Here is a 22,284-nt window from a genome sequence, read left to right as displayed (position 1 = left end):
AAACCTCTATTGTGTCAACACTGGTTTTGTTGCTGCACCATAGACAATCTTTTCTGGGCCAATACGGTACCGCAAAACGGTAAAGAACGGTAAAGAAAACGGTAAAGAAATATGTTCTAATGACTAAACCGACTTGATATTTAAAAAGGAATTAGCCCATGCAAGTTATTTATTGAAGCTGGGGTGGATTTCACAAAGAGGTAAGACTAGTCTTATCTCGAGTTAGGAAGAGTTAATATTCCTAACTTAGGGCAAGCCATACGTTTCTTATATCTCCAAGGACTATGTCCTAAGTTAGGACTAGGCCTAACTCTCTGTGAAATCGACCCCTGATGGTACCGGCATTTTGAGAAACCGAATACTATTAATAAAACAAAATTCTAAAATTAATACCTCCTTTTTTAGTTTATTGGTTTTTACATAGCATTTTTAATTTGATTTATTCATTGCTGCTGTTTTTTCATTTTTTATGTTTTGTGTTTATCATGGACAACTACACTTTATTGTAATGAACTTTTTTATTGCAAAGTAATTACATTTAAATTTAATATATTTAATATACTTTTTGCATTTTTATTTTATTAATAAAAACTTACGAGTTAAAATGCTGGTTGAATTTTCGTCTGATAATGAAAGTTTTACTTTCTGTCATCTGTCTACTGGTTTGTTGGCGGCACACCATTTTGGCAAAATGATAGAAAACCTCTATTGTGCCAACACTGGTTTTGTTGCTGCACCATAGACAATCTTTTCTGGGCCAATACTTTTTTTTTAGCGCCACGCCATTTTGACAAAATGGTATAGACAACTTTTTCTGGGCCAATACTGGTTTCGAAGTGGCACACCATTTTGGCAAATAATGGTATAAAACAACTTTTTGTGCCAATACTGATTTGGTAACGGCCACCATTGGGCCGGCATTGAACCGACATTGGTCATAATATGCAATTTTCAAGGCAGGGTGTCAAAGCTGTGGCACAGGATGTCTTAAGATTGTCGAAACAATGAAAAAATGACAAAGTAATGTAATTTGTTGAGATTTTGTTTGCTATAAAATCTCCCCCAAAATTGTAGATATTAATAAATCTTGATTGCAATAATGTAATAATTTGAAATAACTGATTGCCCAATGTATGTATGTTACCTGGGTATAAAATGGTACTCTTCTAAAAATGTTTGGCAAGTCAGTCAACCCGCTGGTGAGTGTAATTTATTCCTCCACGGTGGTGTGAACTAGAAAATAACAACAATTAATATCCACAATCTATACAATCATAGGTTTTGAAGTAGGCCTGCACCGACCGGACGCAAAATTCGGATATCCCAAAATTCCATCACCGGTTGCAAAAGTTGACCGATTGCAAAAAGCCACCACCGATCCCTAAAGTTGACTGATTGCAAAAAGCCACCACCGATCCCTGAAGTTGACCGATTGATTAATTAATAATTTAAAACAAAATTACGTTTAGAGTAAAGCTTATTTTAAAGCTTCAATTTTATATAAGATTTAACTCTTTTATACACCCCCCCTAAATTAAGAACTTTATATAGTACGTTTTTCGCTTTGGATTCAATTAATACGTGCCTCTCCGTTTATTACAAGGAAATATTTGTATAATACTTTACCTAGCCTTTTATAAAACGTGTTGAGTGCGTCCCGGTCTGTGTTTGTCCATCACATTCATGATGCACATAATATGTGTTTTCCATCAAAACGGTTTTTGTGTGGTCATAATGTTCTCACCTCCGGGTCTGTTTACACAGGGCTACTTGTATGATTTCAGATTTCCCCTTACACACAAAACTATCGGTAGAGACTCTTGTTCAAAAACATTTCCCTTCACTGAATATAAATATTTGTATTTCCCCGGCATACACCATTTCCGGAAGACGACAACCAATTGTGGGACATAGATAACCCTTCCACACCCTCTCCTACCCATTTGTTATTATTATTATTATCTTTTTAGAAAGAGCTGATTAATTTGATGTTTGTTGCGTTCCCCCTTACATAGTTATAAAATGGTACTCTTCTAAAAATGTTTGGCAAGTCAGTCAACCCGCTGGTGAGTGTAATTTATTCCTCCATGGTGGTGTGAACTAGAAAATAACAACAACTAATATCCACAATCTACACAATCATAGGTTTTGAAGTAGGCCTGCACCGATCGGACGCAAAATTCGGATTTCCCAAAATCCCATCACCGGTTGCAAAATGTGACCGATTGCAAAAAGCCACCACCATTCCCTAAAGTTGACTGATTGCAAAAAGCCACCTCCGATCCCTTAAGTTGACCGATTGCAAAAACCATCACCGATCCCTAAAGTTGACCGATTGCAAAAAGCCACCACCGATCACTAAAGTTGACCGATCGCAAAAAGCCACCACCGATCACTAAAGTTGACCGCATGCAAAAAGCCATCACCGATCCCTGAAGTTGACCGATTGCAAAAAGCCACCACCGATCACTAAAGTTGACCGATTGCAAAAAGCCAACACCGATCACTAAAGTTGACCACCGATTGCAAAAAGCCATCAACGGTCGTGAATATGCATGACCGATCGCTATATACCATCACCGATCATGAATATGCATGACCGATCGCTAAATGGACCACCGATCGTGTTCTATAACTTGGACTTGTGGACAAGTCGTTAATTCTATAACTTGGACTTGTGGACAAGTCGTTAAATATTTTTCGCAGTAATGGTTCTCACGCGATTCAATACTGCTCTTGCGATTGGGAGCAGAATATTAGCGGAGGTGACAGCAGTCTCCCCCCCCCCATAGTACTGGCGTGAGAGCTACGCTATCACAGCGACAAACAACGACTTGTCCCCAAATCTACCCAAAAAGTTTGACAACTTGTGAACAAAACAGACTTGTACAAGTTTAGTATCTACCATAATGCATTGCGTTTGGCGCGGCGTGTGAATTTGCAAAGAAAATGGCGACGAGGAGAACGTCTGCGCAGAAATGAGGTAGACAAGTTTGTCGACAAAACATTTTCAAGATGTAAGTAGAAATGTTCATTGCGTATAACTTTATCTAATCAACGAGGCAGTCATTATAGCGTACACTGAAAAGGGAAGGTTGGTCTTGCACTCTTGGTAAGGCCAAATTAAAAACGGCTAATTTTATTCTTATTCAGTTCAGCTAGCTGTTGTTGACATTTACTTGTTGAAGATTCACTGCTGAGGCTGAGCATGGAGGTAGTAATTCTACCTCCATGGGCTGAGTCAGCAGTCGGTCGGTGGTACAGCATGAGTTTGCATGCGCATGTTGTCAAATGCGTATCCTGCCACCACTTTTATAGTTTATTAGTTAAGTCATTAATTAGAAATAGTATCTATTTTACCTAAACAGAATAAATAAGATACTCCTTAAAATAAAATTAACATTTTTTGGAAAAAACAAATTAGTGTCAGCGAAGAAGGAGTGGCACTGGCTGGGCCTGTACTGAAATTGTTATTATAATTATGACTTGGGAAAAGTTTCTGTATCCTATAATCCTGCCATCATTTTTTCACTTAAATTTTTAAAATCATTAATTAAATTAGTTAGTAGTATCCAGTTCTATTAACAAAGTACAGAGATACCTTGAGTCCTTATCTATTAAATAAAATTCACTTTTTGGGGTAACAATTTGTGAAAAAGAGGTGGCAGGATAAGGTAATTTTACATCTTGCAAAAGTTTCCGAAATCCTGCCACAACTTTATCATTCGTTGAAATAAAAATTTACTCAAATGAGATATTCCATTTTTGTAAAATTGAGTGTACGAATGATGACCCTCCTCACAATTAAAGAAAAGAGCGAGGGACACATTTTCTGATGTCAGACAACTATACTCGTCTCGTCTGTCGACAGTCTGACATTCACGACTTGATGAGCCATACAACTTAGCCGGTCAGACAACTCGACTCCTTGACAAGTCGTCAGTGAAACAACTTGTGACAGTGTGCCAAGACAAGTCGATGTTCTTGTAATTGTTGAGGGGAATAAATAATAATAACTATTATTAATAATACCGCTAATTATGGTTGAAGTTGCTGAGTGAATGACTGATCTCCGTTACTGACATCATTAACAATTACATTAATTTCTTAAATCCTTTATTTACATCCACTTTGTTACAAGCACTGTGTACTCTAGCCCAGGTTGGACTCCTCGGTTGCATGCAACGCGACGGAGTCCAGGGTATAAAGGTCCCATACCATTGCGAAAAAATTTACAACATTAAAAAAAAAAATATTTCTACCTAACTCAGGAATCTGAACTTTTACTCACATGTTCCTTTTAGTCAGAACTCCAAGAGGGCTTTATTTAAAATTTGAATTTTCTTCTTTGGTGTTAATATTTTGGGAAAAGAAAATTGAAATTGACGGTTCCCATTCCGACATTGGCACTAACTTCCAGGTAAACACTTTCTTGCATTGATCACTGGCGGTCTACTATTTGCAGCTAAATCGCTGTCAACTTGCATCAACCAAACACTAAGCAGATGGATTAGTCAGCGAACAATTTACACAAAGCGCAGAACATAGTATACTATGCGGTACTGAGCATTGACATCTAGTGCCAAGACTATTCCATGTGTAGGAAGCATATTTTTTTTTCAGGACAGATGTGGCTACTTGACATATAATGGGCGCATGCTAAGTGGCCTCATCTGTCCTGGGAAAAAAACATACACGTGCAGGAAAGCGCCCTCAGTTTTCCGCCCATATGTACAATTCCAAGGAAGCCATGTGAAAAACCAAGATGGCGGCAGACAGCTTTGCTGCTTAGAAATGTATAATTTTTTTTCACAAGAAAAAGAAATAGATTTTTGTAACCGTAATTCAACCTGAAACTTATAAAAATTCTATTTGAGCTGTTATACTTTACAGTTATATGCCTCTTGGATTTTTAATGTATATTGGAGGAGTTGAAGGCGATTTGACGCGGACGGCACCTACCCAGTTGACGGCGAATAACGGCAAGATAATGCAAATTGCGGCACTGCACTCAAAGCCATGCGCACTTGGGATCACACTAACAATTGGTACATGATGATCACATCGCCAGTGCAGAACTTTGACATATTTTCAGAAATAATTTCTTCCATGTATATATTTGTTAGCAGTGAATCGTTGAAAATAAAGTGAGGGACACTATGAATATTTGAACGAAATTTCATCTTCTCAAATCAGGTAAAAAATAAAGAAAATTGTAGTCAAATTTGTGTTCGCATTGTAAAGAACCTTTATACTCAGGACGTCAGTGCAGTGGCACTGACTGACGTCCTAACAGGGATATGTGTACTCCAGCTTTAAAATCCTCTGGGAAAAAAAGGTTTCCTGTCTTTAAATATAATTCAATTCAACAATTTTTGAGTAAAAATAATCCGAGCCATGCATGTCATATATTTTGGACCCTCCTGGTACACTTCTAAAGGTGTTTACAATCAGCTGAAGTTCTAGATATTTCTATCAATCCTCAGGTGATATGCCAACATGAAGTCTGTCTCTGTGAAAGGGAGCTTTCATCCGCAACTCAGCAGCACCAACAAACGCCAACTGAGTGAACGCACCAAGCGTCCCCTCCTCTTCAAAGGGAAAGGTGGCTCACTATGTGAATCCTCATCTTCTGGTTACTCCTCACTCCTTAACGGAGTCGACAGAGATGACTTGGGACCGGTGGACCCCAATTGGTTTGAGAAAGCTGCAAGTAATGGTGGTAAGTGGTCCAAGTCACATTCTAAAAACATGGTCGACTGTTGAGTAAGGTTTTGCACATTGTGAAATAACTCTTGATGTGTTGTTGAGGTTCTGAAAAGAACTAGGCCAAATTTCATAGAGCTGCTGAGGCAGACAACACTGCTTAAAAAACATGCTTAGCAAAAGTAAGCAGGACACCAGTCACAGATAGTGCACTGCACATGTGAGATGGTAATTTTGTTTGGTAAGCTTGTTCTTGTAAGCGTACCTTTGTTGTGCTTCTTGTGCTTATAAGCAGCTCTATGAAATTGGGCTAAGGTGGTTTTAAGGCAGTGGACACTATTGGTAGTTACTCAAATTAATTATTAGCATAAAATCTTACTTGGTAACGAGTAATGGGGAGAGGTTGATAGTATTTAAAACATTGTGAGAAACACCTCACTCTGAAGTGACCTAGTTTTTGAGAAAGAAGTAATTTTCCATGAATTTGATTTTGAGACCTCAGATTTAGAATTTGAGGTCTCGAAATCAAGCATCTGAAAGAACACAACTTCGTGTGACCATGTTGCGACAAGTTTTTTTTTCTTTCATTAATATCTTGCAACTTCGACGGCCGATTGAGCTCAAATTTTCACAGGTTTGTTATTTTATGCATGTTGAGATACACCAAATGTGACAATTACCAATAGTGTCCAGTGTCTTTAACAACTTGATATTTCAACCGGTTTGCTGAGACTATCTCCAGAAGGAAGCTGGACTTGGATGTTGCAGGCTGTTAGCTATGTGGATTGTTCGTAAAGGGATGTTTCATGTATAGGGTGTGTTGCTTGTTTATCTTCATCATGCACAGTTGCGCAGGAGTTGAGCACATCTCAACTGTTTGTAGCGTAAAAATTTGCTTTGCATTTTTGCACTTGCAGGAAGTATGAACCAGGCTTTACACATGTACTTGTACATAGTGTTACTGGTCTATGAATCCCTGAGCAAATAATTTCTTACAACTTTCATACTTTCACTTTCAGGAGACTCTGGCAAGGACCTGCAATGTAAGGAGCCCCAAGTAGAAAGTCTGCAAGGAGTTGCATCCCTCAAAAATTTCTCTGATATTAGTGAAACGCCCACCAGGCATCGTAAAGCCAGTGATGAGGTAATTTTAAAACTTTTTAGGCAGCGTACATTTTTCACAGTGTTTTCAACATCAAACCTAACCTAAGACGAGGATTGGAAAAAGCCATTGTTGAATTCTCCATGCCTAGGGGATCTAAAATAAAAAAACTAACTGTGCCCAAAGTCATAAAAAATGTCAAGTAGAAAATGCTGCTCAACAAACTTCTTTGCTGAGCAACAATTGAGCGGGAAACAAACCGCAAACTTAATGTAATTTTGGTTGTTAACCATTTTGTGCTAAGCAATGTTTGTCTGTGCTTGGGAAGTTTTGTGCTTAACAGGCTTTATGAAATCGGTCCTTGGTCACTAGTGTTTTCGGACGTATTTCAAAGATACTCCACAACTTTTCTGGAAATAGACGTAATCAAATTGAATAATAAACTTTTATGAGTAAAAGAGTTTGGAGTTGTGGTGTAATTTTCAAAGTTTTAATTCCGATATTCAAGGTTGATCTTGGGACGCCTCACCCCTTCTATTCCCCTCCATCGCTGTTCACACCCGATGAACGACATCATGGAGTACAGAGACAGTGTGATGAGAGGCAATACTTCACCAGGACATCCAACCATCCCATTAGAAACGGTAAGCAGGCCTGTTACTTCACGGAGGCAACAAAGGCGATTGCCTCCATGCCCTCTGAGCTCAATTTCATGAGCGGTTAAGCAGAAAATACTGCTTGAAAAACATCATTGCTAAGCAAAAATTGAGTGGGGCATCAGTCACAACAGTGTAAACTTAAAGGAACACGTTGCCTTGGATTGGACGAGTTGGTCTATAAAAAAGCATATGTAACCGTTTGTTATAAAATGCATATGGCTGGAAAGATGTTTTAAAAGTAGAATACAATGATCCACACAAATTTGCCTCGAAATTGCATGGTTTTCCTTTTGCTTTGCGAACTAACACGGTCGCCCATTTATGGGAGTCAACAATTTGACTCCCAACGTGTTCCTTTAATGTAATTTTGGCTGGTAACCTGTTTCTGTTAAGCAATACTTTTCTGTGATTAGCAGGTTTTTATGCTTACAAGGTTATGAATTTGGGCCAAATGTCCTTGGCTTGGTGCCCTTGAAATGCTCCATTAGAAATTTACAATTTCCTCATAGGGTGCCCTTTACCAAAGGAGAAAATGCCCTGGTGCCTTTGCCATTTCAAAAATGAGGCACACAATTCAATTCACATCATAATGAAATTATAGTGGCTGGGTCGTCACGATCAAAGGAAGCTCCTGGCTGTACATGGAATGAACCCTCACTCTGTTGTATACATATACATGCGCTAGATTTACCTCCTTGTCATATGAAACTCTGAGGAAACTCTTCATTTAAAGGAACGTTAAGAACGTAAGAAACAAAAATCGTGAAGATCACAGATTTACGTAATGTTACACAGTCATTGAGAAACGAGTAAAACAATTTCACAAAAATAGTTTTTCTCTCACTGAGAAGACAAAAATTGTTTTAGCACGACAACAAATTTATGCAACTTTCCTGAAAACATTGCTCTGTGACTTTCACTGTTGTTTTCAAAAACTCGAGGACTAGGCCTCATGAAGCTAAATTGTATTACATACATCTTCATTCACAGTGAGTAGTGATTCATGTCATGGCCAAAAACTTGAATTTAGAATAACAAAATATGTTTTATCTACACAGGTATCAGTCCAGCAACTCCAAGTCTAGTACCTATCACCCCAAACTTGCCAGTTGCAGAGGGCAACACACTGAGACAGACACCGTCACTGTTAGGAGACAGTCCATTTTCAGTTGAACAGAGCGCTCTTCAAGTTCCCAGTCCGTGTTGGAATTCAACCCATAAGCAGACCACACCCACCTTCATGAAGCAACTTTTTAAAACGCCTTCTAGCTTGATGAAACTAGACGACTTCAGTTTTACAACTCCAGGACCTTGTTTGGTGAGTTGAACTTCAAAGTACTGTTGTAACATTTTGGGGGTTTGGTGCAGCAAAAACAGCATTTACGCAAATGTGTTTGACATTTTTAGGGCTCCATATCTGAAATGAATTACCAGGGTGAACCTTATGGCTTCAAGTTGCTGAGCCTCTGTTGTGCAATGCGAACATTTTGAACACTAGGTGGCAGCAGATTTGTACGTATTTCTTAGCATACGCACATAACCGAGCATCTACAATGAAATAATGGATTTACTAGGTAATCTGCTGCCAGCTAGCATCTAAAAAGTCCCCAATTGATGCAAGGTTTTCACAAAATCAAACCCACACTTTGGTGACTCACAACCAGCACGTGAGTCAAATGCACCAAACTGTTCAGTCACAGCGCGCTAAAAAGTTACCTGTCTTTTGTGTGTAACTTTGTGAATTGTTTCCCAAATGCAAATAGCAAATTGGTTTTGGCAACACCCTTTAAGGAGAACTCTGCTAGCACACCTGACGCAATAGCCTTAAAGGCACTTGACATGTTTGGTAATTACTAAAATTGTATAGCATAAAAACTAACTTGGTAACAAGTAACGGAGGGCTGCTGATTACATAAAGTATAAAACATTGTACAAAAGTACGACTCCCTCAGATTTAATATTTATCACCCAAATATTTGAATCTGAGGAAGACTTCAGGCCTGAAGCCTTTCTCAGGGATCTGAAAACAAACAAATTTTTGCCATAAGGTTTTATTTTTTATTTTTCAATATCGTCTTGCAACTTCGCTGACCAATTGAGCTAAAATTTTCAAAGATTTGTTGTATGCATTTGTTGGGATACACCAAGTGAGAATAGTGTTCTTTGACAATTTCCAAACGTGTCCATTGCCTTTAAGTATTGTTTGTTTCTTTATATTTTTTAGAGTACTCCTGTTCGGATGTCCGTTAGTCTAGGGGTAGATCTTAATGATTCAAATCTGTCTTGGACAAGCTCGCTAGCTACTCCACAAGGAGCAACAGACACAACATCGACTAACAAGTCACTCTTTCCCAACGACTGGAATGAGGAATCCACGGTAAGAATAATTCAGAATCGTTGTTATGGATAAATTGTAAAGGGAATAAAAGATTTGCGACGATGTCTTAATCGGCCAGTATAAAATCCCTAGGGTCGTGGCTGTGCGATTAAGGACCAAGCTGTAACCTGGCAGGGTCCTGGCTGTGCAATAAATGAATGAGCTGAGAACTGACAGGGTCCTGGCTGTGCAATAAATGACGGAGCTGAGAACTGACAGGGTCCTGGCTGTGTGATAAAGGACCAAGCCGAAGCCAAAGTCCTTTATCGCAAAGCCATAACCCTGAAAGATTCAAACGACCAATTGAGACAGAGTCACTACTCTTTTATTCCCATTCATAAATTCTCTTTCTAGGGAAAGCGTGAAATTATAGGGAAACTGTTAAGTTGAAAGTGTCTTTTTGCAAAATTCTTGTACACTTCTTCCTTCATGTTCATTGGGGAAAATGAAGCTTTGCTGGGTGAGTGCATGCTTGTTCATGCTACTCAATGGAATATCTGATATCGGTGGTACGTACAAAAACGGGTTTCCAAAATCCCTCTTTGTGTGTCCAAAAAAGTCGGTTATAATTACTGATGAAAACCATAACAAATTTTGTTTGATTTCATGTTTTTTAGGTTGTTGCAAAGGCCCTCTTCACAAGTTGTATCGAGACCCCAAACTGTCACACTCCGTCCAGAGGAAGGATTGACAACGACAGCCAGGCAAGCACTGTACACCTTCAGAGCCTTCACATGTCATCAGCTGATGAGGACATTCTTGGAGATACACTAGAAAGTGATCATGTGGACGGTGAAGAGGCAGGGAAAGTCAAGAAGGTGGACGACGACGCTCAAGGAGGGAGAACAGGATGTGGTGGCGAGGAGGAGGAGGGTCCAAGTCACTCTAATTACATGTCAGGACTAAAAGAACAGGAAAGCATTTCAACGGATATACAAAGCAGGACAGAGTACGGGAAACAAGACATCAAGACAACATGTGAAATCTTAATCCAAGCCACTGCGGAAGATGATGGTGATGATGCAGAGACAGTCAAGGTATGCTCATCTGCGATTCCAACCCAGCAACATAACACAGACAACCTTCTTGAGAATCAAACAAGGGTAACATCAGGCCAACCATTTGACAAACCAAAGCAAAGCAGCCACAGCTTACAGACGGTACAGACGAGTAGTCAGCAATCTACGACCGACCTATTGGACAGCTCCTCTTCACCCAATGTCTCAGGGCTCTCAGGTGTCGAGAAGAGCCGCCTAGATGACACCCTTGCCTTCTTTTTTCTTACACCTCCGCAGACAAGAAGTAGGATTGCAAATTTGAAGAAGCAGAAGCAAATGAAGGAGATTGAGGAACGAATACATCAAGCCTGTCTGAGTGAGCACAGAGACTCAGCAGGCGAAATCCAAGAAGCTAGGCAACTGGAAAGTTGTCGCTGTCCAGACTTGCCTTTAGAGAGTGCCGTTAGAGAATCCTCTCAGGAGATGAGTGAGAAAGAAGTGAGAACAACTCGCAGACGAAAAACTGTTGTAAGGATTCAGGAAGAAGATGGCTCCTTGAAGGAAGTTATTGAGAATTTGTCTGAGACCCAAGTTAGTCAGGCATTGTGCAAGAGCACAAACTTTGATACTGAGGGAAACTTCTTTCATGTAGTGTCAGAAGAGGATGCAAAAATGACAGCAGATGACAGTGTGTATGTGTTAAGAGATGACCTAATACTGACTGAAAATTTAAATGCATCCCCTGAAGTATTGAATCATTCAGCTAGTATCAACAATTTGCCAAATATTTCAGCTCAGCCAAATGTAATTCCAACTTCGATTAAAGATCATCAACTCACTGATGCATGTAAGCCAGCAACCATCTCTATTGACGTTACTAACCTCACGCCTCTGAAGCAAACGAGAAAACTAGACACTGCTTCCATTATAGACAGTCCAGATATCTTCTCACAAATCTCGCCCGAATTTGTTAATGCATTGTGCAGTATGACGGACCAAGTCTCCGAGACCAACAACCAGCTGAGGAAAGCTTCTCCTCCATGTAATCCACCAGAACAGATTCAGATGAGCCAAGGTAACTCCGTCTCTTGTAACGCCAAGCCCGATACTTGCATGCTACCATCAGGATCCATGAAAAGTTCCTCAAGTGAAAACATACCTCAACCACCTGTGCCAATCTTAACTCTCGATAAACAAGCATCCGTCCAGTATCCCAAACCAAAACCAAATGAGAATGATTTAAGTTTCAAAGATAAGGACTCTGAGAATTGTTTAAACATCAAAGAAAAGGACTTTCAAAACCGGCTTTTCAGGATGCAGCCCAAAGCGACAACCACAAGGAGGTTCTTCTACCCTGCTGGCTCATCTAACGCAGGTCAATCTGGTGGTCGCAAAGCAATGCAGTGGATGTCGGAGGCTGTACTGGTCAAGTCTGATGAAGATAAGCAGGAGATCTCAGAGCCTGGGCCAATTGCTGACAACGAGAAGGCAACGGTGGAACCAACACACAGAAGCAGTTCCCGCTCATACAGCAGTACCCCTGCTCAGAGAAACTCAGGTATGGGAAAAATGCAAAATTAAACAAGCGGTAACAATTGAACTTCGGCTCTTTAACCTTCGGAAAATCGCAGAAAAACCTTGGGGCTAATTTTGAGTTACCACCTGTCTAGTTTTGCATTTGTCGCTAATGTAACCATTGACTGAAATATAAATCAACTAATACTACATTTTTTTACATTTTTTTTGTTATACTAAGGAGCATTAAGATAACAACCGTACTAGAAAATTTTGTGCTGATATCCTCTTTCCCTCCAATTTTTTTGTAAGGCACAGCAAACTTGAAATCACAAGTTTTGTTCAGCATATCCCTTTTTACCAAGCAGCAATCTCCTTGTCGTTCCAAGACATTAACGTAAAACGAGACACAATCTCTTTGCAAAGAACCAAGTTCTGTATTTGTATGATTGTTCAAACTAATAATCTCCGTGCAAAATTGGTGCTCACCATTGGTGTGTATTACAGGGCTTGAAGTTTGAGGTAAAAAACACAAGACTGCAGGGCTGGTAGCTCAAAATTTAGTTATACAAGACCAGAATTAAAATGAATTGAACAAGCTCTAAGAGAAGATCTAGGCCCAATTTCATAGAGCTGCTTAGCACAAAAATTTGCTTAGCATGGAATTGTTCCCTTGATAAAAACAGGATTACCAACCAAATTTCCTTTTGTTGCATATTGCTTGTTACTGGTATTCAGCTGTTGTTTACTTATTCTCAAAATCATGTGGAAATTTGGTAGGTAATCTTGTTTTTATCAAGGAAGAAATTTCATGCTAAGCAAATGTTTGTGCTAAGCAGCTCTATGAAATTGGGCCCTAGATACATCATAGAGCTATAACTATATTGACTAGAGCGCTAACACCCTGTTATACACGCACTAAAGTTTTGATGCCGTTTGTACGGCAATTGTACGGCTATTTGCACGATAGTGCGTTTGTTCTTTTCTATGTTTCATCGAACCAAAAAATGCAGCAGATGTGAACGCACAATCTGCTGATGAGCGTACAAACTGCGAGCGTTATGTACGTCATGTTTAAAAAAAACTTTTTTAAGTACGTCAATCAAGTCGAACTTACGGTTTTCGTAGCCCGGACAGACGCGAATGGGCAGTCGCGTATGTAAGCGCACACGCCGAATGTAAAAAAAAACGCACCAATGTGAATTAAAATGGTTCCGTAGTCATGCAACACATCAAACATGTCTGCGCCCAGGGTGGCTTCAAAACGCATAGTAAGTTAGTGTTCTAGTCAATATATAAAGCTCTATGAGATACATGTAGATCTCATTTGTCTTATGTGTAAAGCGTACTTAGATATTCAACAGAGTGGAAAGAGACCAGATTTTTCGGAAAGAGATAGCCTATTATTATTGAATTGAAAAACAAAAGACCACTCTGCGGTCCAGTGTTTATTTAAATGTAATGATATAAACAAACTGACCTCAAACGTATTCTTCATATGATATTCATTTATACAAACCAAAGTTCACAGCAGCACAATTTGAGATTGTAGCAGCGTTGTCCCTTAAAGGGAAGGTACATGTACACGTTTGGTAATTACTCAAAACAAATATTAACTTGAAAACTGACTTGGTAACGAGCATTGGAGAGCTGTTGATATTATACAACATTGTGAGAAACGGCTCCCTCTGAAGTAGCATAGATTTTGAAGTAGAGGTAATTTCTCACTAAAATAATAAAAGACTTCTAGCTAGAAGTATTTTATTCCTATCTGAAAGCACACAAATTTGCCCAACAAGGGTGTTTTTTCTTTCATCATTTTCTCCCAACTTCGATGACCAATTGAGCTCAAATTTTCACAAGTTTGTTATTTTATACATATTATTTTATGCATATGTTGAGATACACCAAGTGAGAACACTGGTCTAGTGTACCTTCCCTTTAACAGTGGTCGCTGGACAAATGCCGGTTAAAAATACCCGACTTCTCAAAATTCTCTTTCAAGTGGAATAGTATTCCTGTTAACATGAAAAGCTAACAGACTAGTGAAATGACAAGCTAACTGGTCCTGCTGACTAATACTGAAAAACTTAAGAGCAAAGCCTGTGCGGTTGATTTTTAAGTACAAATGTATAAAGTAAGCTGGATAAACCCAGGCCTGATACTTCACGGAGGCAACGAAGGCGATTGCCTCCGTGTCCCCTGGTCATTGCCTCGGTGCCCTTGAAATGCTCCAGTACAAATTTGCAATTTCCTCATAGGGTGGTCTTTACCAAGAAGAAAATGCCTTGGTGCCCTTGCCCTTTCAAAAACGAAGCATACAGGCCTGTAAAACCTCAGGAATATCTTCTTACACTACCTATCATTGAAATGATTAAAGTCAATTAACATTTTCTTCTTTTTTCTACTCCAGGTTTTGTGACATTTAACAACTTCATCAACTCCAAGAGAGCTCAAGCCCCAAGTTTCATGTATCCCACCAAGGTGACAGTGCTACACGACAAACACGTGCAATACAAGGACAAACCGATTCAGCATGGCCAGACAAAGCATCAGGCAACAGATGGATCCAATGTTAACGGTCAGTCTGGGTCGTCCAACACAACAAGCCAAACCACACCCCTGAGTCGAAGGGGTCCTCACAACTCAAGCTACAGCAGGATCAGGAGAAGGACAGGTACCCATGCTTTACCTGCTCCAAAAAGATTGAAGACCACATTGGAGAATGAACACCAGGGGTCAAGCTTTAGATGCAGTGATGGAAAGGGAGTGCTAACAAAGACAGAAGAGATTTCTGAAAATGAAAAGGCTCCTTGCACCAAACTTTGCACATCTGTCGTTCAAACATCTAATGGAGGGTCAATCTCAGATGAAAATGGTTTTATTCTCAAAGGAGCAACTTCCACAGGAGACTCTGATCATCGACAACTAACAAACAATGTTGCACTATCAAAAGATATACAAAGGCAAACAGTGGAGGAAGATATGCACTTTTCTTCAATGACGAACAAATTAGCTGCTGATGAATGGGATGGATCTGTTCATCGAAGGAATCCTGAGACTGATGTGTCTCAAACTCAGATTCCGACCATCCCTGCTACTGTTGGCTTCTCTTCAGCCAGCGGCAATGCAATTCATATCTCAGAATCTGCCCTTCACAAAGCTAGAGCTTTATTCGATGAGGACAGTGAGAAACAAAGATCAGCCATCGGAGTCGCAACAAATTCTCTCAAACTAAACCCAAACAATCAGAAAAAAAAATCTGAGTCGGATAATGATGTTGGAAGTCGCAACAAAACAGTGGATGTTGGATTTACATCAGCCAGCGGCAAATCTATACAGATCTCAGAGTCAGCTCTTAACAAAGCCAAGACACTTTTTGCAGAGGAAGACCCAAAAGATCAGATATCATCAACAGATTCCGCCTCCACCAGCAGAGGAGCAGTGCCTAAGACACTTGGATTTAGCTCAGCTAGTGGTAAAGCTATAAAGATCTCAGAGTCGGCTCTTAACAAAGCCAATACATTATTTGCTGAGGAAGACCCAAGAGATCCCATCTCATCAACAGATTCCGCCTCCACCAGCAGAGGAGCAGTGCCTAAGACACTTGGATTTAGCTCAGCTAGTGGTAAAGCTATAAAGATCTCAGAGTCGGCTCTTAACAAAGCCAAGACATTATTTGCTGAGGAAGACCCAAGAGATCCCATCTCATCTTCAGATTCCGCCTCCACCAGCAGAGGAGCAGTGCCTAAGACACTTGGATTTAGTTCAGCTAGTGGTAAAGCTATAAAGATCTCAGAGTCGGCTCTTAACAAAGCCAAGACATTATTTGCTGAGGAAGACCCAAGAGATCCCATCTCATCTTCAGATTCCGCCTCCACCAGCAGAGGAGCAGTGCCTAAGACACTTGGATTTAGTTCAGCTAGTGGTAAAGCTATAAAGATCTCAGAGTCGGCTCTTAACAAAGCCAAGACATTATTTGCTGAGGAAGACCCAAAAGATCCCAACTCATTAATGCCATCCACCTCCGTGAGCAAAGGAGCAGAGCCTAAAATACTTGGATTTAGTTCAGCAAGTGGTAAAGCTATTCAGATATCAGAATCAGCATTACAGAAAGCCAGACTTCTCCTGGAAGATGAACAAGAGTCATCGGCGCAGTTGGCCTCAAGAAGCGGAAACAACATTTCTCAATCTGAAAGAGGTATGATGAACTCTACATTGCTGAAAAAAGAGAATGACAAAGAGTTACTCATCACTCAAAATAGTGTGATGAGAGAGCATGACTTACATTTAGAAATTGCCGAGCTAAACTCATCGGCTCTTGATGGAGAAAAGGTACCCTCTAAAGTTGGATTTGCTTCTGCGAGTGGAAAACCAATCTGTGTTTCTGAAACTGCTTTGCACAGAGCTAAACAACTTTTTGAGAAGGACGGAAATGAAATCCCAATCCCTGCTGGATTTGCCTCAGCCTCGGGAAAATCCATTGAGATATCAGATGTTGACTTGAAGAAGGCAAGAGCCATGTTTGAAGATTCAGAAGACGAGCCTGCTTCTTCCAAAACGAGTTGTCCTGAAACACTCACTTTACCAAATGAACTTCCAATACCTTGCAAACAGAGTAGATGTGGACAGGGGGATTCAAAGCCTCAGACCAACTACAGGAACCTCCCCAAAGGATTTAGACCCTTCAAAGCTCCAGCCAAAATGAAGACTCCTTCTAAATCAAAAACTTTACTCAAGCAGTCACACTGTCTGCCCATAATATACGAGACCATAAAAGATAAACCAGTGCCATCCTTAAACTTGGAAAGTATACCAGAAGCCCAGGAAATGGAGTTCACTTCAAAAGGTTCTGCATCAGTTGAAATGGTAAGAACTCCAGATCTAGAATTTGAGGAGGAGTTTCTTACTGCAAGTCAAGCTCAACGGGAGATAGAGGCTGCTGAACAAATGGAGTCTGCTTATGCTTTCATGCAGGCAGAGGATGACAGCTTTTCACAATATGAGGGTTTGTCTGTTGGAAAATTCATCCCAGGGATGGGCCCAGCTCGTCCCCTCTTGGAGACTGCAGTGATGGCCAATCAAAATGTTCAAAATCAGGAAAGTTCTAAACAACCAGCCAATCAGGTGTCTGATGACAAAGAGCCATTTCATGAGCTACTTTCAGCGGTGCAAGGCTTATCAAGCCAGACTTTATCACAGGCCTCAGATTCCTTAAACCAAGCGTTTGTTCAATCCCAACTACTCTCTACCGGAGATGTAACAGAAGTCCAAGTAACTATTCCTATATCCTTCAGCCAGCAGGAAGACTCCAAAAGAGAAATCAATAAGATCTTGCCCAAGAGTAACATTTCTTCATCAGTTGGTGTGACGGAAATTCCATGGAGTAATACTCCATCCTCTCTGAATACAGAAAAACCTACATTCATAGGATTTAAAACTGCCGGGGGTAATAAGGTAGAGATAGCACAAGACGCCTTGCGGAAGGCAAAAGCATTTCTTGATGCCGACTCTAAGTATGAAGAATCTTGTGTAATGAAAGCAAGCCAAAAAGCTAACACCAACCCTGCTGATCAAACACAAGATCAAAAGGAATCATTCCATAACGGCTCAAATTTCTCTGGATTTCAGACTGCAGGAGGGAGACGTGTAGAGATATCTAAGCAGGCTCTAAAGAAAGCAAAGAACTTATTTTCTGAAGAAGAAATAATCCACTCAAGAGCTCCAGAGGGTCTTGGTATGATTAATGTTTTGTCAAAATTTCCTGTCGGATTTCAAACAGCTAGTGGGAGTAAGGTCAGCGTCTCAGGAGAATCGCTGAAACGAGCGAGACATGTGTTAGAAGGAGATGATGTGGGCTTCAGGAAAGAGGACAAACTCTCAAAGATTGCTTCTACAGCTAGTGATGAATCTCGAAAACAAAGTGCCAGCTGTGATAGAAAAACAAATTCTCAAGGGTCTGGACCGATAGATGATAAGAGGTGTGGTGGCTCCTTGGAGATTGCAAGCTCAACCCCAAGAGCTTGTGTTGGTTTTCAGACGGCCAGTGGAAATAAAGTAACAGTGTCAGCAGAGGCTTTATCAAGAGCTCACAAATTCCTGAGAGATGACGAAGCTGAAATGCAGCAACTTCTTGCAGACACAGATGATGCTAAGACCAAGTCACAAACCACATCCCCAAAGGCGTTTACTTCTCACGAGGAAAATAATGTACCAGAAGGAGCTGTAAACACTTTTAACAAAGCGCCAGCACCACACGTTGGTTTCCAGACTACTGGTACAAACAAGGTCAGAAAATCTGCTGAATCCTTGACGCACGCACGAAGAGTGGTGGTAGAGCGTGGTGGTGATTCGCACACAGCTCAAAAAACAAGTGGGATTTCTTCACATAATGAGGAAGATATACACTCGGGTCAGTCACACTCTTCACAACATGTTCCACCAACCTCTGTTGGATTCCAAACAGCAAGTGGAAAGAAGGTCACCATATCAGCTGATTCTCTAACAAAGGCTCAACGATTCCTTGCAAATATTGATGGTGAACCTAACACAGTTCAAACAACCAGTGTATCAAAAGCTCTTGTGCCACAAAAAGGGGAAAGTTTACGCACTGGTCTTGTACAAACTTCAAAACAATCTCGGAAACCATTTGACGGATTCCAAACAGCACGTGGAGACAAGGTTACAATATCGGCTGAATCTTTAGCTAATGCTCAAAGATTCCTTGCAGATGATAACAGAACTTTATCACACCCAAAAGCTACAAGTTTCTCACCGGCCAGCAGTAACGAAGTGTCAGTGTCTGCTGATGCTATAGCAAATGCTCAAAGAATTTTTGCTGATGGTAACGACACTGTGACTGCTCCTAGAACCACACAGCCATGCCTAGGTTTCTCCACAGCCAGCGGTAACAAAGTGTCAGTGTCAGCTGATGCTTTAGCAACTGCTCAAAGATTCCTTGACCATGATATCGACACTGTGACTGCTCCTAGAACCACACAGCCATGCGTAGGTTTCTCAACGGCCAGCGGTAACAAAGTTTCAGTCTCAGATGCTGCCTTAAAGAAAGCACAAAGTCTTTTCCAAGATGACGATAGGAACACCAATCAAGTCTTCCATCATAACACGTCCAGTGGTAAGAATCAAAGCACTTCTAATCAAGCTTCTAGACCATCCATACCTCTGGGTTTCCAAACTGCCAGAGGGTCTTCAGTGTCAGTGTCCAGGACTGCTTTACAGCAAGTCAAAGCCTTCCTTGGAGATGATGTGTCTGTAAGTGAAATGCAATCTGGAGGAGTTTCACGCCAGCGGTCCAGTCATGGTGAAGGAACAACCTCGGTTGCGCTGGTTCCCGAGTACGACTCGTCAACTGTTGATCCAACTGAAGCTCAAGCTGAATCCAGACCCTCTTTCACTAGAAAGAACGCTGATGGAATACGGATGAATGATCGACACCCTGGAGGAGACTGCAATGATGCTGTGGTCCCACACTGTGGAGCAAATACATCATCGGGATTGTTGATGAATGCAGCAAAAGACGGACCCCTCAAAGGTAAACTTTGCCAATTTGCTTGTTTTATTTGCATGCATATTTTCACTACGACTGAAAATATTTTCAAAGCAGACAGAGAGTGTACAGAGAGTATATACATGAGAAAACGAGTAAGAGTTGATCGCATGATTTTTTACCGAAAGATCTCTTTAGAGAAACACAGACTACTGAAAGATTTAAACATATTGTCAAGTTGTTTGAGTGCTTTGATGAAGAACCATTGTTATACTTTAAAGGATTTGGGTACTTTTTTAAAATGTCCATTTACATTAAACTTACAGGGTTTGAAGATAATGATAGTGGAAAGCTTCCCTTCAAATATTACTTACTGAGGTGCTGTAGTTTTTGAGAAATGAGTAAAACAATGTCATGAAAATAATTTTGGTCTCATGAGACCAAAACTTATTTTAAGCATTTACAAACCTATTTTCATGACATTGTTTTACTCATTTCTCAAAAACTACAGCACCTCAGCACGTAATATTTTCAGGGAAGCTTTCTACTATCATTATCTTCAAACTGTGTAAGTTTAGTGTAAATCTGTGGATATTGTGTTTTTTGTCCTACAAAAAGTACATACACCCTTTAATGGGCAGACCAATTTGAGTAGACATGCAAAAGGGCCATATCAAAAACTAGCTACTAAAACCTTGCTAAGCAATATTCTGAAAATTGCAACTACAGCACATAGTTTAAGTGTTCTTCTGGCAAAGTGGCATGTGGCCCTCCATTTAAAAGCAAAATCACATTTGATTTTTTCCCAAATTATGTACAATTTTTTCTTCAAATGATTTTTGGCAGATGGTGATCTGTTGAAATAAAAAAAGACGGGAAATTGTTTTTATGTTTTCTCTTAAACCGACCAACTTATGGGAGCTAAAAAAATGGGAAAATGTACCCAACAGGAATTTCAAATGAACAATATACAGGAAAGAAAGGGACAATAGAGGTTATAAACATTGTTGTGTACAGATCATCTTTGGAGATACACAATTTCTGCATGGACACGGCAAATTAAATCATTCTTCATTTTACAGGCGTACTTCAGAAGAGAGGACTTCCCTGTAAACCCTCAACAAGTACAACCCAGCCCTTGCCTCGACCAAATGTTAACACTCGTCAGCGCACACAAAAGTCAACAAACGGCTCTCAAGTAGTCCCACAGACTGTCTCCTTGGCTTCCCTACAACACAGTATGGGAGCACAGTCCTTCAGCAGTAACCTCAGCAACAGGGAAGTGGTTTCAAACAAGCGAGGGTATGATGCTGGTAGCGGTGACGCTAACTCAGATTGTCCAACTCCGAAGAGGGCAAAGGTCGAGGTTGACATGAAGGGGGACTCGTCAAGCGGGAGGAGGAACGCTGTCTTATCACCCATTGAGCAGGATGCTGGATTACCGATTAAGGAGTGGGAGGAGGCCAGGAGGAACCAAGCTAGCAGGATACACAGCAAAAAGGTACAGTGAAGTCAAGCTAATCCCTTAAGAAAGTTCACAAGACTGAAGAGCTTGTAGGTCAAATTGTTTACCCGACCAGAATTGTTTTTTACAAGACCTTAATCAAAATGAGTAGACCAACCGTAACAGAAGATCCATCTCATTTGTCTTATGTATAAATATACTTTGATACTCAAGATCTTAACTAAAATGAGTTGAACAAGCGCTAAGACCGTAACAGAAGATCCATCTCATTTGTCTTATGTATAAGTATACTTTGATACTCAAGACCTTACTCAAAATGAGTTGAACAAGCGCTAAGACCGTAACAGAAGATCCATCTCATTTGTCTTATGTATAAGTATACTTTGATACTCAAGACCTTAATCAAAATGAGTTGAACAAGCGCTAAGACCGTAACAGAAGATCCATTTCATTTGTCTTATGTTATAAATATACTTTGATACTCAAGACCTTAATCAAAATGAGTTGAACAAGCGCTAAGACCGTAACAGAAGATCCATTTCATTTGTCTTATGTTATAAATACACTTTGATACTCAAGACCTTAATCAAAATGAGTTGAACAAGCGCTAAGACCGTAACAGAAGATCCATCTCATTTGTCTTATGTATAAATATACTTTGATACTCAAGACCTTAATCAAAATGAGTTGAACAAGCGCTAAGACCGTAACAGAAGATCCATCTCATTTGTCTTATGTATAAATATACTTTGATACTCAAGACCATAATCAAAATGAGTTGAACAAGCGCTAAGACCGTAACAGAAGATCCATCTCATTTGTCTTATGTATAAATATACTTTGATACTCAAGATCTTAACTAAAATGAGTTGAACAAGCGCTAAGACCGTAACAGAAGATCCATTTCATTTGTCTTATGTTATAAATATACTTTGATACTCAAGACCTTAATCAA

The 22,284-nt window shown here is 40.1% G+C and overlaps 1 protein-coding gene across 1 annotated transcript in view; it reads left to right on the top strand.

Moving 5' to 3' along the window:
• The first annotated feature begins 2,941 nt into the window (after window positions 1-2,941).
• LOC117293449 overlaps window positions 2,942-22,284 on the top strand; it is a 42,889-nt gene continuing 23,546 nt past the window's right edge. The window contains exons 1-9 of the mRNA XM_033775788.1: window positions 2,942-3,017; window positions 5,487-5,722; window positions 6,726-6,850; window positions 7,317-7,452; window positions 8,526-8,785; window positions 9,692-9,844; window positions 10,462-12,400; window positions 14,771-19,909; window positions 20,947-21,365. Coding sequence (XP_033631679.1) covers window positions 5,500-5,722; window positions 6,726-6,850; window positions 7,317-7,452; window positions 8,526-8,785; window positions 9,692-9,844; window positions 10,462-12,400; window positions 14,771-19,909; window positions 20,947-21,365 — 8,394 coding nt within the window. The 5' untranslated portion in view covers window positions 2,942-3,017; window positions 5,487-5,499. The remainder of the gene's footprint in view (window positions 3,018-5,486; window positions 5,723-6,725; window positions 6,851-7,316; window positions 7,453-8,525; window positions 8,786-9,691; window positions 9,845-10,461; window positions 12,401-14,770; window positions 19,910-20,946; window positions 21,366-22,284) is intronic.

This window comes from Asterias rubens, chromosome 8 (assembly GCF_902459465.1).
Source record: "Asterias rubens chromosome 8, eAstRub1.3, whole genome shotgun sequence".
Lineage (NCBI taxonomy): Eukaryota > Metazoa > Echinodermata > Asteroidea > Forcipulatida > Asteriidae > Asterias > Asterias rubens.
The sequence above is the reverse complement of the archived record's forward strand: the minus strand, read 5'-3'. Positions and strand labels throughout refer to the sequence as shown.